General features: G+C 34.8%; 2 protein-coding genes across 6 annotated transcripts in view; one reads left to right on the forward strand and one right to left on the reverse strand.

Moving 5' to 3' along the window:
• Window positions 1–352: 352 nt before the first annotated feature.
• On the forward strand, window positions 353–6,485 carry LOC123551220 (lambda-crystallin-like). The gene is made up of 6 exons (XM_045339982.2): window positions 353–495; window positions 822–1,056; window positions 2,201–2,362; window positions 2,890–3,084; window positions 5,469–5,574; window positions 6,207–6,485. The coding sequence occupies exons 1-6, from the start codon at window positions 458–460 to the stop codon at window positions 6,431–6,433; spliced, it is 963 nt and encodes a 320-aa protein (XP_045195917.1). The 5' UTR covers window positions 353–457; the 3' UTR covers window positions 6,434–6,485.
• Window positions 6,486–7,134: 649 nt separating this feature from the next.
• LOC123551218 (syntaxin-binding protein 5-like) overlaps window positions 7,135–19,551 on the reverse strand; it is a 145,883-nt gene continuing 133,466 nt past the window's right edge. For all 5 annotated transcript variants that reach the window (XM_053540772.1, XM_053540768.1, XM_053540771.1 and 2 more), the window contains 3 exons: window positions 18,751–18,875; window positions 16,351–16,475; window positions 7,135–15,564 (listed from right to left, as the gene is read on the reverse strand). In XM_053540772.1, the coding sequence (XP_053396747.1) occupies window positions 15,427–15,564; window positions 16,351–16,475; window positions 18,751–18,875 (388 nt within the window). In that variant the 3' untranslated portion in view covers window positions 7,135–15,426. The remainder of the gene's footprint in view (window positions 15,565–16,350; window positions 16,476–18,750; window positions 18,876–19,551) is intronic.

Here is a 19,551-nt window from a genome sequence, read left to right on the forward strand (position 1 = left end):
CCTACTTCGACGACGCTTATGCACAATTTTCAGGACTTTGCTTACCTTACCTATGGGGACCAAGTCAGAAGTACCTGAAAATGCTAAAAGTATGTCTTGTTTCGCGGTCATTCTTCAGAGATGATATTATGATATTATTGCTCATCATTTTCTTTCATGTTCAGTTTTGGATATTTTATCCAAAATCATTTTTTTTTTAAATTCTAAGGAGGTTGTAAATTGAACAGTGAATCATAAATGATGAATTCGTCGGTGAAATATAGTCTACCGTTTGCTTCTTGATGATACGTGACCAAGAAACAAAGATTATTTGGCCTTGTGAAAGATAAGAAATAATAGTTACCGGGTCACTAATAGATAGATAAAGATCAGTCCTACTGGAGGAAAGATCATTAACTAAGATCACTTTACTTTGTATCGTGTTAACTTTATTAAAATTTGAATCGTTTTCCTTCCAATGGCAGCACGTAAGGAGAAAGTTGGCATAATTGGCAGGTAGATATTACCAATGTTATTATATTTATAATCGCGCATGATAATTTTATGCCGGACAATGTCGATTGGCGAACTCTGGTTGCTATATCTAACTTTGACCTTCCTCGCCGCTTGGTCGCAATATCACATTGGCGATTTTGCTCACCTGGAGCACAGTGGATCAGCTTCAAATGCGTTATATAAGTTTTTTGTTTGCAATTTATCAGAAAATATTGTTATTTTTCTCCAAATTCATCTGAATATTCAGCAAGACACTATATGACAACACATTGATAGAGGCACGGTTTTCATGTGTTTATTTTTTTCCACATTCATTTTTTTTTCAGTGGCCTTATTGGGCGTAGCTTTGCTATGCTTTTCGCTGCCGCCGAATATGAGGTCTGGCTGTATGATATAGAGAAGTCGCAACTTTCTAGTGCAGTTAATGAAATAAAAGCACAACTGAAAGAGCTACAGGGTCTCCAACTACTCCGAGGATCCCTGACTGCAGAACAACAGTTTAACAATATCAATACGACAGACGATATTGAGCAATGTGTGAAGAATGCCGTTTATGTACATGTATGTACTTTTTTATTTTGAGATGCAATAGGATAGTAAATGATTGACCACGTTTCATAAAGTTGAAGTAGGTACTAGATATACATCCTGAGCGCACGAGCATTCGTTTAAAATGTGTAAATGCATGTCTGTCTCGTTTTTATATATATAAAGTAACAGTGGCAAAAGAACAGAAGCACCCTAATTATATTTACGACATCTGAAAAAGATAAATGTTTAGCAAGTTTAAACTGAAGTTTTCTAAACTGTAAAATTGATGCTTCAATCGATATTACTGCAAACGAATAATAAAATATTCGGTGAAAAGATGATTTTTTTTAAATAAATGCGTGGACGTACTATTTTTTTCAAAAGGGGCCTCCGTGGCCGAGTGGTTAAGGTCGCTGACTTCAAATCACTTGCCCCTCATCGATGTGGGTTCGAGCCTCACTCGGGGCGTTGGATTCTTCAAGTGAGGAAACCATCCAGCTGGCTTACGGAAGGTCGGTGGTTCTACCCAGATGCCCGCTCGTGATCAAATAATGCACGGAGGGGCACCAGGGGTCTTCCTCCACCATTAAAGCTGGGAAGTTGCCATATGACCTATCATGTATCGGTGCGACGTTAAATCCAAAAAAAAAAAAAAAAAATTCAATACACGGAATATTTTATAAATCCTTATTGAATCTATGTCAACAAGTTTAAATCGGACCGAATAATGACCGAAGAAGAATGTTAGGTTTTCCTCCACCAAGAAGAATGTTAGGTTTTCCTCCACCATCAGCTATGACATTACATGATGATGTGTCGGTGTGGATGTAAGCCTAAGAAAAAAATCAACTGAGTGGCAAAAGCTTCTGCTATATTTACATATTTGTTCAATTTTTAACGATAATACCCAATCAGATGCTCGTTTCGTACTCTACAAGAAAAAGAAACAATAGAAGAAGGGCTCGACTTGTACAGCACCGGGCTATCTCAGCCACGTAATAGGAACAAAAAAAAACAAACGCCGTGGTGATTCGGTCGAGCTATTCAGCATGTCCAACAGGTGCATAAGATTGATACGCCCGTAAACGTGTACAAATCGGGCGAAAGGGGTATACTGAGAGAAATCTTGTTACAAAATCGAGCTCACCTATAGATTTGCTGTTTTATGTTGCAGGAATGTGTTCCAGAGCGTATTGAATTGAAGACTGCAGTTTATGCCAAAGTGGATAAATTACTGAATGATACTTGTATACTAGCCTCGTCCGCTAGCGCCTTATTGCCGTCCAAACTAGCAGCAAACATTCAACACAAGAATAGATTCATCGTTGTACATCCGGTACGTTATTTAACTTGAAATTAGGACGGCGAGTCAACTAGGATACAAACCAGTTACCTATTTCGTTTATTGTTGTTGTTTTTTAATGCTTATAACGGACCGTAAAGGTAATACCAATTATGGCCACCTTCAGCTTCTATGAACAGACAAGACCATATGTTTGTTTGTTTGTATATAAGTTTATTTATAGTCGCCACCGGTAGCTCATTTAGGCGCCTCCTCCAGAAGACTGCTCGTAATGTTAGTGGGAAGATAGTGCAAGATAATTATGACGCTCCAATTCCAGAAGCTTGCTATCTGTAAGAAAGAGTCGATCCACAAACGTTGGTATTGTTTAGTTAGGTGTTTGTTCCATGATATATATTTATTACTGTCATAACGTGATTACCAGTGACTTTTCATGAAAACATGCCGAATATAATGCTTTGCTGCAAGTTTTGCGTGAGTGGTAAACTATTTAGGGAAAAAGGAGATGTCTTTCCAATATTTTATCAGCGAGATCTATTAAATTTTACACTAAACTTCAGACAAATCCTCCATTTTATGCGCCACTTGTTGAATTGATTCCCAGCCCATGGGCAGATTCCGACGTGGTTCCGACAACAAAATCCATTATGGAAAAACTAGGCCAGGTACCAGTAATATTGAAGAAGGAAATAGATGGATTTGTCCTGAATAGAATTCAATATGCCATCATGAAAGAGAGCTGGAGGCTCATAAAAGTAAGAACGCACGTTTATTTCTTTATAGATCTTTGGACTTTTTCTCACTACTTATTTTCAATACGGCAGAATAATATTATTCTTATGACCATCACGGATTTTCGTAAATGTGACTTGTCTGCTACTGCTGTTTCTTTATTTCAGCTTGGTTAATTGTTCAGGATGGTCAATCCATGTGACTTTTGGATATCCTTCATATGGAGAAAATGTCCGGATTCAGGTAGAATTTTGCCTATATTTTCCTTATTACTTGACGGATTTTCATAGGATGAAGAGTGCCGAAGACAGACAAATTTGTGCTTTCCTCCGCACAAAACGTCTGCAATCAGTTTACAGTACTTTTCTCTTTTTCTCTAAGTGTGTACGTTATCTACACAGTTGGTCCACGAAAGCAGTTAGGCGAAGTGTTTGAGAAAAGAACTGATAGCAGATGCTTTGTGCGGAGGAAACACTCATTTTTATTGTCTTCGACGAACTTTATTCAAGTAAAAAGGAAAATATTTGCAAAATGATACCTAAATCGAGACGTTTCCTCCAAGTGCACGGTATCCAAAAGTTACGTGGGTTGGCTATCATGTTGTTGTCCTAGTCGAAATTTAGATTAAAGAGCCGTAGAGCTTTGTAGTGTCATATGGTTGTTAAAAGAATCTTACGTCTTTCAGTACACAGTGTTTTCTCCATATATCCGGTATAAATCATTTTACAGGTAAAAATAAAGGTAAATTTTGTTTACCGTCGCTTTGTGAAACAATTAGAGCTTTTGAGCGACCCTATTTGAAGAACAGTTAAAACCAATTATTCCCTACCCCCAGCAATTTGCTGATACCCATTTACAGCTTGGTCGACTGAGACAATCATGATAAAGTGCCTTGCCCAAGGACACGCCGCAATGGGAATAGCCAGGAATCGAACCAGGGGGTCTTCACCTCCGTAGGAAAGCGTCTTAGCCCTTTCGACCAATGCGTCAACTTCGAGGATGGTGTAAATGATGAATGCAGTTTTCCTTTTTAGGGAGGTATAATAGATGATGGTTGTTTTCTTTTTTCCATAATGGTGTAAAGATAAAGGTTGTTTTCTATTTTCTTAATGACGTAGAGACGAACATTGTTTTAGGCTGTAATAGATGAGGACCATTTTCTTTTTTCATGATGGTATAACAGATGAAGGTTGTTTTCTTTTTTTGTCAGGATGGTGTAACAGACGAAAACTGCTTTCTTGTTTTTTTTCTTTTCATTTTTTTCAAAATGGTTTATTGGTCCAAAGAAGTATAAAATACATTTATTTTTATAGCTCTTTGAGATAGTGTAACAAACGAAGTTGGCTTCGTTTCCAAGATGATGTAATAAACGGAGGCTGTTTTTTCTTTATTTCATGGAGTGATATATTCCTGTGTTGAGAATAGTATACTGTACTTGTAATAGACGAAGGCTGTATTCTTTTCTCGGGGAGGGATATTTTCCTGTTTTGAAAATGGTATACTGTACTTTTAATAGAGAAAGTCTGTTTTATTTTTTCAGGACGGTATAACAGACGAAGGTTGTTTCCTTTTTTTAAGCATGATGTTATAGAAGAAGGCTGCTGTCTTTGTTCTGGGAAGGACAATTTCCATTTTCAGAATGGTATTACTGTACTAGTAACAGACGAATACTTTTTTTCTTTTTTCAGGGAGGCAAAATAGACAAAGGTTGTTTTTATGGTATAACAGATGAAGGATGCTTTTTATGGTATAATAGACAAAGGTTGTTTTCTTTTTCCAAGAAGGCTGTTTTCATGTTTCAGGATACTTTAAAAGACGAAGGCTGTTTTTATGGTATAATAGACGAAGGCTGTTTTTATGGTATAATAGATGAAGGATGTTTTTATGGTATAATAGATGAAGGATGTTTTTTTTATATGGTATAACAGATGAAGGATGTTTTTATGGTATAACAGATGAAGGATGCTTTTTATGGTATAATAGACAAAGGTTGTTTTCTTTTTTCAAGAAGGCTGTTTTCATGTTTCAGGATACTTTAAAAGATGAAGGATGTTTTTATGGTATAATAGACGAAGGATGTTTTTATGGTATAATAGATGAAGGATGTTTTTATGGTATAATAGATGAAGGATGTTTTTATGGTATAATAGATGAAGGATGTTTTTTTTATATGGTATAACAGATGAAGGATGTTTTTATGGTATAACAGATGAAGGATGTTTTTATGGTATAATAGATAAAGGTTGATTTCTTTTTTTTCAGGACATTATCATGAGTAGACGACGGCTGTCATCTTTTTTTTAAATGGTATAATAAAAGAAGGCTGTTTTCTACGGTTAATAGACGAAGGCAATTTTCTTTTCTTTTCAGAATAGTATAATAGAGGAAGGTTGTTTTACCATTTCAGGATGGTATAATAGACGTAGAAGGTTTAGACAAGGTTATGAGTGCAGGATTAGGACGGAGATATGCTTTCATGGGACCAATAGAAACAGCTTACCTCAATGCTGACGGCAAGTATTTAAATTTATAACTGTCTGTATCTCCCTAGAGTAAAACAATCACGTTTAACGTCTCCTTTGATATCACGCAAAAATGAACTCCAAATTTCAAACCTTCGTGAACCCTCCCCAAAGCTATATCCAGGATCCACCTAAAGTTCACGAACCCTCCCCAACCCTTCCCAGATCCAGAATCCATGATCCATCTCACCCCCTCCCTGTGTTTAAAGATATTATATAAATATCATATATATAAATATCATAGGTTTAATACAAATTATGCTGTACAGTGATAAAAAAATATACACCGTAATAATAATATCCAAAAAAATAGATACAATTCGATTGGATACGATAAATCTTTGGAGTCCTGACACTGAAGCTTCGACAGGCAACAGTCGTTAGAGTCCTCCGAAACAAATATCTCTACCATAAAATCCTGTCTTTTAATAGCACTTTGTTGAAAAAAAATTACAATATCTCTGACCCGAGATGAGCCTAGAGAGGAAATGGTTTTCTGAGAAATTATCAGTGTCAGTATCAAGAAAGAAATTAACGTTATTACAGATTATTTGATCTCAACAGACTTTGTAAGTCTTACTGAAGCTTTGCATTGTTTTACTTATTCAGTCTCAATTTTTAAGGGATGTACAGTTACTCAGAACGCTACGCCACGATGATCGAAGGTGTTATGGCCACATTCAGAGAGCCAGATAAGTTTGATGGACCAGTCCTGGATCAAATCCAGTCCGAGATGGAACAGCTGGTTCCTATGGATACGTTACAAGCCCGCAGAAACTGGAGAGACAAGCGTCTAGCAGCCCTTGCTCAGTTACAGAAAAGAATGGACAATGAAGATGAGAAAAAATGAACTGATAATAGTATGATAAAACTAGATAACGTTAATTAAAAGAAAAGTTGCTTGTTTCGTTTCTTTATTCATATGTATACTCAGTTTATGAATGACTGCAGTATGATCTATACTAAACAAAACAGCTAACCCGCAATTTGTTATTTTGCCGTTATCCTAAAAATTACTGAAATTATTTTTAGCGTACGCGTAAAACAAGGTGTTACAATAACATTTTAAAATTTCAATAAAATCAAATAATAACACATCGTATGGGATTTATTCATTAATTTTTGAAAAGTTAAAAAGTTGTACTAAATTCGTAAGAATTTACAAACAACTGAAAAACGTCATGATGGGAGAAATGACAACAAAATCAAAATAACATAGTTGATGTTGATGTTGACGTCAGTGTTGCGTCCTATTCAAAAAGATCATTTGATATCACACCTTTGTATGCAGTCTTTCCTTGAAAAAAAACCCCAACAAAACAACAGTACTCTTATTTATGTGGGAGACACTGGGGAGCATCTCGGAAATTTCCAGTGCATGGCCAAAGATTCGAACACCAGGCATTTAAAATTGACAGAATTCTACAATGTACATGTATTGCTTTTAGGCATCATTAATGCGGTGTATAAATTGGCAATCAGATATGACTTGAGCTTACTTTAAATCTGGAAATATTTGAAGCTAGAAAAATAAAGAACTAACTACTGACACATTTTGTTGAGGGATTTTATTTGACCTTCAGAATATTTCTACAGGAGTTTAACATCTGTCCAATTAAAACATCAACATATAACAGGTTATCTATAACAAGTGAGGCAAAATCAACCATCTTGATATTCTCACACACATACTAACAATAGCATTCAAAAATTTACTCACAATTTTTGAATTCCTTAACAACAAAAATGATCATTTTGCAAACATTTACAAAAAGAAAATCTTATACATATCTGGAATGTAATTGATAATTATGCTGGTTTTTTTGACAAACTTACAATTTTCCCAATCAGAGTCACCTTGATACAAGCATTGGATTCTTTAGATCACATACCAGTTTTGGGATTTCTTTTTCTCTTTGATAACTGTAAGAAATAGTCTGAAATCACAGCAATAAATGAGCCGCACCATGAGAAAACCAACATAGTGCATTTGCGACCAGCATGGATCCAGACCAGACTGCGCATCCACGTAGTCTGATCAGGATCCATGCTGTTTGCTAACGGTTTCTCTAATGGCAATAAGCTTTGGAAGTGAACAGCATGGATCTTGACCAGACTGCATGGATGTGCCAGCTGGTCTGGATCCATGCTGGTCGCAAACATACTATGTTGATTTTCCCATGGTGTGGCTCAAATTAATATGAGATACCTTTATAATCTTGGAATGTAGAATCAGCAAATGAACATTATTATTTTTGGTTAAATTCATTTATCTATAATCATTAAAACTGTAGATATGGTAATACTCAGGTACGCTTTTCCCCCAGCGATTTTAAAGTTAGTAGCCTCATTCATGATGTTAGGAATTTAGGAAATAGGAATGTTTGAGTTCAGAAAAATGTTCATGGATAGTTTGAATTAGCATGTGACATTTTGTTTTGCATTTGTGAAAATAAAACCATCACACAAGAGCACGTAATCTGCAGTACGGTATATGGAATGTAATCTCCATGGTTCTTGTTAATGAAATATCTGATTTGTGATTAATTTTTCCGCAGAAAGTAAATGACAGACTGAAATTGAGATAACTTCAGTATTAGGCTTGAAATTCAATCAATTCTATCAGCAAAATGGTGCATAAATAACACACTTCCTTCAAAAAAAAAAAAAAAAAAAAAAATATAGCTGCTTTATGAATCTATATGGTGGAATAATCAAGGATTTTAGATGAATCTAATATTTAAATACTTAAAGTTTACATGAAAATCCCTACACAAGTTAACCTGATAAATTTCTATAATGAACTTGTCCATCCTACAATTTGGACAGTACCATGAACTGTTAAAAGTGATGCTTCCCAAAAAGATACTGACTTAATGGCAAACAGTATAGATCATGATCTACACTGGTCGCAAAGGCAGAATCAATGGTGTCCGGCATAAGGGTTAATAAGAATCTGCTAAATAAAGAAAGAGTACATATTATATTCAGTATCTTGACATGGTTTATGCTTCAGAAAGGTGTGTGTACATAACTTTGTTCTCATATTTGACATTTGCTTATCAAACACTGAAATTCTTAATTTTCAGTATGCATTTTAAAACAGAACTGTTTCAATAGGATATCCATTACAGAACAGGTGTATGTTTTTTTTCCTGGGTTTTTACGTTTATAACATTTGCCAAATCACTTACAAATTGAAATTAAATTTCAATAGAAATAAATGCTTAAAATTTCCACTGAGCTTAAAACTGAACTACTGAAGTAAAAATTGAAGTAATTTCATACCCAACAGGTGACGTAATTGGATGTAATATTATTTTTATACCATTCAACCCTGTTTAAAGACATGTTTATGTTAGAAATTTTTATCCTAGACATTTTTTGAGCATTTACTTACCATAGTCGGTGGATCTAAGGAAGTCATAATGGAAGTATTTCTCCTGAATTTAAATTGCCCCTGCGGAAATGGGATGATTCAAAACAAGAAGTGGGTATTTATTTTCTGAATCAAGTGGGCTGCTTTGATTGCTATTTGTACCGGCTATCTCCCCTGTTTAATTTGAACATGGAATATCCTGTTGGCAGCATAGATTTATTCTTTAAGTTTGAATATTGTCATAATAATTCTGTCTGTTAACAAACGCAATGTTTCATTAATATATAAAAATTTGAAAAATGGCGACACATGACCTACTTTAGCCAATGAAAACAATGCAACAAAATGAATTGGAAAAATTTAAAGATGTGCATCTCTTAAATATTTCTGAGTATAATTAATAATATCAAGCCCTATTTAAGTACTTCACTGAAACAGTAAACAACTGTACCAATTAGGGAAAGGCAAGAAGATTCATTGCAGTCAGATTTGACATTATAATACTGACCATAGCCACTCTATACTGACCTCTTTTAGTTTATACTAGTTTGTTTTAGCTCAATTGTGAGGAAAGCTTCAAGCTTAATGGAAACACTCTCGAGTCCGCTTCCTGGAAAACCCAGTAATGGTGTCATATGACGAGTCATGCTCGTGACCCCGTGGGGCTCGAACACACAACCCCTAGACTGTGGGGCTGACACCTTATCCACTAGACCACCGCTCCACTGACCTCTTTTAAAATTAATTTGTATTCAAGTATGCATGATTCACACTCAAAATACATGATTTAACTTGTAATACATAATTCAACTTGAAACACTATTACTTTCTAACGTCAGAATTTTTTAGTCTTAACTAATTCACATTTATAAAGCATGTACAGAAATTCATCAAATTCTACCCTATAACAGTTGAAAACAAACAATCCAAAGCCATGTACCTGACAGGTACATATTGCACTTAAAATAAATAACGCATACACATACATTAATGTACAAACATATATGTAGTAACTAGCAAACTGGGTGATGGATGACAGGTAAGATTCTCTGCATGGTGGAGATAAAATGACCATAATTTATATGTGGGTGTGTAGAAATGAATACTTCTAGATTATTGTCAATGTCTTCCAGCTATTTTGCTGAGGCATTATTCTTGTACAATATCTTCTGAAGAAAGAATATATACTCAAGATTATCCTTGCATAATATCTTCAGGCCATTTTATCAGATTATTCTTGTAGATTATCTGCATAAATAACTTTTGACTATTTTACTTTATATTAGCCTAGTACAATATCTTCTGGTCAATTTACTGAGGCATAATTACTTTTGATTATCGTTGTACAATATCTTCCGGCAATGTTACAGAGGAATGTGTTCTTGTACAATACTGTCCGGCTATTCTACCAAGACATATATACTTAAGATTACCTCATACAATTATCTTCTAGTTTTTTTAATGAGGCATATAAACTATAGATTATCCTCATATCACATCTTCTGGCTATTTTACCAAGACATCTGTACTATCAAATCTCCCACACAGTTCCAACGTCCAACTCTTGCCCTTGCAGGTGTAAGCAACAAATCCATAACAAATGTCAAAAAAATAAAGCATTCAGGAAAAACATATTAGCAGTTTCAGTAAATTCTGAAAAGATAAAAACAAAAAATACATGGTACTTTCATGGAATGAGTCATTAAATTTGGCCCTTATTTTCACATGACATAGTGTCTTGCCCTCAGCACAAATCTGCTGCTTCATCATTTAAATATATATTTACATAGTTTACCTCTAAAACAATTAACTCTTCTAATTTGCTAAACAAGTTTCTGTTAAACCATTTATGTACATAAAATACTCCCAAAGTCTTGAATAGAAGTTCTTTAATGGGTATTTGCAAGGTATTTTCAGTTATGTATCACAGTTACAAAATTTCTCACAAAAAATTAAAAGCCAAAGTTCATGAAACCACATTTAAATATCAGGGTATAATGACCCATCAACCAATAGGTGGGTAACAGCTAGTAATAACTGAAATGTTCTTAATTCCTAACACTTGTTCAATCTCCGTTCAATTTGTTCAAATGCTCCACAATGTCAGAATAGTGAGTTTTCTTCAGCCGGTTTGTTGCCAAAAATAAATAAGGAATATATTTGTGCCTGTAACATTTAAACGTCCTATTTGAATCCATGCCCAGTTACAGCAGAACAATAACGTATGGGGAAAATAAGCCATATACTTATCTGAACATTACAATTCCTGTTTGTACTGGAGTTGATAAATTGTACAAAATTCAGTAACGAAATATAACCCTCATAAACATGTAACAATGATTATCATTGTTAATCTTCACACTTATAGCATCTTTTTGCAAAGATGGAGTTTGTGAACACAGCCAAAACTAATCCCTTCTAAAAAATAAGATTTTACAGCAGGTAATAAATATTTGATTTCTTAAAATGAACTTCAGAATTGTAAAATAGTTTCGTTATAACCTGAATTTGTTCCAGGCAAAAACCTTGAATATCTCTGTAAGGAAGCATATATTTCCTCAACACGATAAGCTTCCAAGTGCTAGATACAGGCAATTTCTTTCTCCCCTATAATGATACAATATCATTTGTAGACCTATTTTATGCAGTATTTTCTAAACAAAATGCCTAACTCTCGTTTATGCAGTATTTTCCAAACAAAATGCCTAACAGTTTCATCAGAATATAAACACAAAACAGGCCGTTTCCGAGCTGGATTTCAGATGTGGCATACAAACACTGATAACAGAATATCACACACACAAAAAAAGAGATAGAATTGCACTGAGGTAATAAAATAAATAATTGCTAATATATTAATAAATATAATAGATGAACACTAAATAATAAACTATTTGTATATAAAATCAACAATAATTCAAAACAAATTTCATATGTTTACAAAATTTCAGAGGATGAATAGAATATAGTATAACTAAATATTAAATGCCCAAATACACACTTACCCCAAACATCACCATGCACTCAATCAAACTATTTTAATTGTTTCCTAATTTCATGTGTGACAATTCATTACTGCTCCTCTTTGCAGAAATTCAAAGAAAATCTAAGAGATGCAAAAAACAATCCAGGACATGATAAGGCGATTTTACAAAGTCGACAGTTTCCCAATGTTCTGTCCAGTAAAAAGAATGCATAAATACTTGTTTTTCTTTGAATCAAACTATTATTTACAACTTAAATGGAGTTTAAAGATCCATTACTAAGGGAAAGTGAGTTGGCAATTTTTTTCATAGCCAGTGCATAGACTTCTGCAAGACACTAAATAATAAAGATTGGCAGGTCAAAATTTACAGAAGGTCTTTGGAACTCAAAGAAATGTATGTGTATTATGTTGAAATTTCAATGAATCGACAGAATGACCCCCCCAGGTCTTTTTAACTTTCTTCATACTTCATAGAAACATTATTGTACATATACTGCAATTTATTTCAGATTTCTACATACCAACTTTCATTTTCCAATAAAATGAAATAGTTTCTGTGCTTTTTAAAAGAAATTAAAATGTTCACTTTCCTTAGTATTGGACCTTTAATTTAAGAACTGTCTTCTGTGTGTAGAATAAATTGAAATATTTTTCCTTTTCTCCCATGATTGGATGATATGCCTTTTTAGCTTCATTATTAACTTTCATTTGACCTTCTGACCTAGTCAGATGCATAATATTCATGAAAAACTACCTCACTCACAGTGGCATTTGCTTGGAAGTCAAATCAAGATGAAATAAGTGATTCAATATGAGTGATGGGTCAACTGAATTTGAAAACTTCCTGCAAAACAAATACTCCTTGGTGAGCACTTATAATTGGACCTATTATGCTATTATAGAAAGTCAAGTCAAACAGAAGAACAATCTTATCTTAAAAGCGATGTAGTAGTCCAGCTGTAAGATGTTAAGGCTATAAAACAATGGGTTGCATATTCGATCCTCCTGCTTCTCAACTAAATTTTTACGTTCTTTCAGACAAGAGTCCCGTGCTTGGGTGCTCTAGTGCAGTCTTGTGTATCATACACCATCCTTCTACCTGTATAATTAATACTCTTCTGGAGCGGTAGATATGACAATCAGATGTAACTATACATGTACTAGTTCAGTACACCAAATTCTGATCTTAAATAGCACATTTATCAAATTCCATCCCACTGAACAGTTTATTGTTGTTTTTTTTGTCTTGGAAGAAAATTCCAACAGAATATTGAGCCTATCACAGATGAAAAGATGTTTTGTTTAATGATGTGAAATGATTCAAGGATCGCACACAACAAATATTCAATGATGTGAAATGATTCAAGGATCGCACACAACAAATATTCATTAACTGTATAGGGTGACATTGAATTGTAACACACAAATGTCTAAATCTTACACAATTTGACACACCTCGCATATGAATTCTGGTACTACTATAAACATGTTTAAATGCAGTCTCAGTGTTACTATAAATAGAAAACTACCTGTGGTACAATAGTGAACACACTTTTCACATGCTGTCATTCTTAAAACACCTGTTACATGCACTATAAATAGAACATATCAGTCATGTGACTTTGCAAGAGTACTATTAATAGAATAGTCACATACATCAATTTAAGAAAAAGTAGCATTCTCTGTAACAGTTACACTCTTTGTGCCCCAAACTTACTGACCTGACAGCCTAGTTGACACACGATTTATCCATGTTATAGCTCTTCAAAAATAAAAGGCCAAGATAATATATTCCTGTTTGATCCACTTTTTAAGAAACAAAGTTTTTCCTTGATTTCTCTTTAAATACATGACAATACCATATATATATCATTCTAAAGAGACCAGAGAAGTAATAAAAATTTTGTGTAAATAATATGAGTCAATCTAAAAGAAAAGTTTTTTGAAAGGATATTTTCAAGGATGCCTTTCATTAAATATATATTTACCTTGATTTACCTATATGTCTTGCGTGTATCTACTTTTATCAGTTTTGATCCAATCAGAAATCAAGTATTTTACACACCTCTGTGAACCACTTTCTTATCTTTTTAAAATCATTGAAAGATGTCATAATCAACTGTTTTTCGACTACACATACTAGATAATTTTAGAGGCAAGTAGCTTTCAAGTAAGTATTTTCCGCTGTATATTTCCGCCATTTGAATATTGAAAAATTTGCAACTTTGACCTCATTTGTAGATGGATCCATATGGATCACTCAAGAATATTTTGGTTACTTTAAAATTTAAGGCTATAAATTGCAACTTGAAAAATAACATTGTTGCCTATGAAGTTAACATGCTTCAATATAACATATAGTCGAAATGATCCTGCTACCACTCCAAAGAAATCTGTAAAATGATAAATATCTTTTATCTAGATCATGAAAAATAAATAAGAAATTCACCAAAGACTGTATAACGGACCTGCTGCACAAAAAACTAGTTACAGATCTGGTGGATCCAACAGTAAGCTCAGCCTAGAAACTCTCTTTCTGTCAAGTCAGGACTAATCTGTAGCTGCAGTGCAAAACTTCTCGTAAACAGGAGTATAATAGACATACAATAGCTTTGCATTCTAACGAGAAATAAAGAAAGACGCTCAAAAATATAACAATAATTCTGTTATTAAAGCTTTAGGCCAAAACTAACAATAACTGGGTTTGAGTCATTCATAATGGCTGACTGGGTGCAATCATTAAATGGTGCAGCCTACATCTAATTATATGAACATCACTACAATTCGTAACACAAAACTTTGTGATGACTGATTCAAACAATGGTAGGTGTACATTATTTAGCAGGTAAATACAAACCATGTATAACTTCTACTTTAAAAAAATTGTAAAAGCATTCACTATCAACAGTTAAGCGGAATGTTGCACGAAGGTCAACATTCTGTCAGAAATACGTGTAGGTTTTTACCCATCTTACTTCAAACATCTGTAATGTTCCTTCTTGCATTAGATAAAGTATATTTACATATGTGAGTATAATATCAAAGTCAGCACCTTGCTCTCGGTACTCTGTTTTGACAGAGTATCACTTCTATTAAAACCTTTGCGTACTTGCATTATACGCGGCAAAAACCTCGCAAACGCGTTTAAAATAAATCGGACATTGAGTAAGAGCTTTAGAGGAAAAGTCTCTATCACTACAGTGCAGTGAACAAAGCCTCTTTAATCACTAGGGTAAAGACTGTTTGTAAAACAGTTCTAATTTTCAGGTTTTCCGTCCACTTTTCACAAACACAATCGTGTTCTAATACAAGCCATCTATTGTTCTGGTTACAATTCTAACACAAATCTTTCTCAATTCCACAGAGCCAGCACAGGCTTCTCGTGATTATAAACTATTAGCACAGTATATGTGAATATCACTGTTCTTTCACTGGTTTCCAGCCAATTTTCAAGTCTTGTACTATTTCAAGTCTTGCATTAAAACTGGTACCACTTTTTGTCCTTGTATTTCTGCATAAGTAAATGAGCAGTGTTAGCGTAAGCCTCTGCCTGCAATGCCATTTCCTCAGTTCTATCACTTACTCCAGCTAACTTCTCTCCTCTCTCACCCAGTAGCTGTAAACAAATAAGAAAATGAAACTTACAATCTTAAGTGGTATTTTACACAGGTTGACAAAACTTCTATAATTTCTGAAGGTTCGGCAAAACTTAACTTGTTCCGTATCTAATTAAACCCAAAATCATGCGTATACTCTTCTAGAGTGAGGCAATTACTTAAGATGATGATGAAGATGTGAAAATTTTAACAGGAAAACTTGCTCTAGCAAAAAGGAGTGAAGCAGAAAGCAAGGAAGAAAATAGTAAAACTTTAAATATTTCAAATTTATTTTGAGGTTCCAGCCTGTCAAAGGCCTGACTTAAACTCCTAATCCACATTGGTCATGCATTTCAATAACATTTTCTTTGATTTCTTTTAAAACATCATAATTATGTAAAATGAGGTTAAGCTATTTACACTTTCAACCAGTCCCTGACAAGAATTTAGTGCTAACTGTAGAAATGAAATCAACAAAATTTAGGGTTAAGATGAAGATTATTAGGGTCATCTGCTTGTTATACTTATGTTTGCAAAATTGGAACAGGCCACTTCAAAGGCTGTATAAAGGCATTTTTTAAGGCATCGGTGGGCAAACCGGTAGTACAACCAACTAAGTGTTAGCTTGCCTATATGAGAGAATTCATCCATAAAGATAAGAGGCAAGTGATTCAAGCAAAAAGCAAAAAACTATTACTGTCAAAAAATGTTACTGAATGCATAATTACTACAAGAACATCAGTACAACAAGTCATACTTATCAAATGCATAGAGCATCAATTGAACTTCAATATAGCAAAACATACCAGTCTGGCTCTACCCACTTCCCCACCTACTGCTGCTTGCGCCTGCGCCTGTAGGTTCTGCATGCCACCAGTCCCTGGTACCCTGGTTGCTGTACCACGTGCACTCTTACCACTCCCCTCACCAACTGCATTAAACAAAAGTATAGTGCAACCCATATCATTCTTACGTACATAATGTATTCCAAGTTCAACCAATTAACATAATATACCTCACATATATTTAACTAGAGCTATCACTGAAGGTGATGAATGTACCCACCACATGCACTGACACAGTACACTGCAATTTGACGCACACAAGATTGCATAATTATGTGGACGGTATGTTTATAGTATAGTAACAAACAAGAGCTGTCGGAGGACAGCAACGCTCGACTATTCAACAGCCTTGTCGATTGAATGAATAAGAAAGTCGAAAAAGGGGCATAATTTAGTAAAAAAAGCAGAATAGGGTTATGGAACCTGCATAGTGCTTATCAGCTCATGACAGTGGACAAGTGTATGAAGTTTCAATCCATTCCCGTAAGTGGGTACTGAGATACCAGCTTACATATAAGAATCTAACCAAAAATTCCTAAGTTAAAAAAGGGGCATAATTTTGTAAAATGTGAAGTTGAGTTATTGACCCTTTGCACTGCATGTCATATCATGACAGTGAACAAGTGTGTGAAGTTTCAATCCTTTCCCATTAGTGGATACTGAGATACCAGCTTACATACATAAACTTAACCAAAAATTTCTATGTTGAAAAAGGGGCATAATTTTGTAAAAATGCAAAATAGAGTTATGGGACCTACTTTGTGCATGTCAATTCATGACAGTGAACAAGTGTGTGAAGTTTCAATTCATTCCCATTAGTGAGTACTGAGATACCAGCTTACATACAAAACCTTAACCAAAAAATTCTAAGTCGAAAAAGGGGCATAATTTTGTAAACAAGAGCTGTCTCCATAGGACGACACATGCCCCCGATGGCACTTTGAATGAATAGTTATGGCCGATGTTAGAGTTTAGGACCTTTGAGCTACGGACCTGGGTCTTGCACGCGACACGTCGTCTTACTGTGGTACACATTCATGCCAAGTTATTTGAAAATCCATCCATGGATGACAAAGATATGGACCGGACACGCCCATCAATGCACTATCCTTTAACGTCTAAATGTGACCTTGACCTTTGAGCTACAGACCTGGGTCTTGTGTGCGACACGTCGTCTTACTGTGGTACACATTCATGCCAAGTTATTTGAAAATCCATCCATGGATGACAAAGATATGGACCGGTCACGCCCATCAATGTACTATCCTTTAACGTCTAAGTGTGACCTTGACCTTTGAGCTACGGACCTGGGTTTTGCGCGCGACACGTCGTCTTACTGTGGTATACATTCATGCCAAGTTATTTGAAAATCCATCCATGGATGACAAAGATATGGACCGGACACGCCCATCAATGCACTATCCTTTAACGTCTAAGTGTGACCTTGACCTTTGACCTACGGACCTGGGTCTTGCGCGCGACACGTCGTCTTACTGTGGTACACATTCATGCCAAGTTATTTGAAAATCCATCCATCGATGACAAAGATATGGACCGGACACGAAAATTGCGGACAGACTGACAGACTGACAGACCGACAGACTGTTCAAAAACTATATGCCTCCCTTCGGGGGCATAAAAAGCAAAATAGAGTTATGGAACCTGCGCAATGTAGGTCAGTTTATCACATTGAATAAGTGTGTGAAGTTTCAATTCATTCCCACAAGTGGTTACTGAGATACCAGCTTACATACAAAACCTTAACCAAAAATTTCTAAGTCGAAAAAGGGGCATAATTTTGTAAAAAAGCAAAATAGAGTTATGGAACCTGTGCAATGTAAGTCAGTTTATCACAGTGAATAAGTGTGTGAAGATTCAATCCATTCCCACAAGTGGTTGCTGAGATACTAGCTTACATACAAAAACTTAACCAAATCGGGACGCGGACGCTGACGCATGGGCGAGTCCAATAGCTCTACTATTCTATAAATAGTCCAGCTAAAAACGAAGTCCCTTAACTCTGCAGATTTTTTTTTCTGAAAGAACATAACATGCACTACGCACAACTAAGTTTGGTACTGACCACTTGTGTGAAGTTTCATTCAATTGTTTGCAAGGGTTCAGGAGATTGGGCAAGCACAAAAGCACATATGCAGACTCATTCTGAGGACCAAAGCATTCTCACAAAGATGGTTTTTCAACCTTAGCTTACTGAACTGGACAACAGCAATTAAACTTTGGCAAAACAAATCAAGAAACTTAAATGTTGAAACATAAAATATTTCACTGGAATAAATGCAAAACTTTAAGTAACTTTAACATCATTTGCAAAACAAAGAAAAAACAATGATGAAAATTTACAAAGTTCTTCTCTGTCTAGTGCTGAGGGTCCTCCACCAAACAAGTTCTTGAAGAAGCTCTGTTTGGGTGCATCAGGTGTTTCTGTAGGCAAGAAAAGCTCTCCCAACATCTCATTCAGGTTATCACTGCAAAAAGTGAAAATCCAATGTTTAGTTTACAGCATTCACTTTAATAGGCTGTTACATCTAAAAATATAGATGACAAAGTAAATTATATGCAGAAACAGACAGATAAGTCTTTGATAGATGTAAGTTTTATATAATATGACCTACTTAATGTATCTGACGTATTCTCCATAGTTGACAAACAATTCAATTCCTATGATCAAAAGTACTGAAAAAATTTACTGTAAAAGCAGGAATTTTCGCAAGGGTTTAATTTGCCCTACATCTCACGAAAATTAATCCTCGCGTAAATATTTACAATTAGTATAATTCAAATTAAAGAAGGATACCATTTAAACAATATTACGAATATTAAACCTCACAAACATACTCAAAATTTCAAATTCGCGAAATTTTTACCCAGCAAAAATACATGCTTTTACAGTATTCAAAGAAAACTCTCCTGCCATTCGTCCATTTCAAGTTTGAGCTCAGAATCAACCTATCAGATACTAGCAATTTGAGACTACCGTATTTACCCTAAGTCTTGGGACACCCTAAATCTTGGGACACCCTTAAAATCTGGAAAAATAATTATTTTTCTTGTCCCTAATTTTTCGGACATCTATTTTCTCAGCATATTTTTCGTCCCTAAGTGTTGGTACTATGGTTGTTACTGATTCAAGATGTAAGTCAA

The sequence above is a fragment of the Mercenaria mercenaria genome, chromosome 4, assembly GCF_021730395.1.
Source record: "Mercenaria mercenaria strain notata chromosome 4, MADL_Memer_1, whole genome shotgun sequence".
Lineage (NCBI taxonomy): Eukaryota > Metazoa > Mollusca > Bivalvia > Venerida > Veneridae > Mercenaria > Mercenaria mercenaria.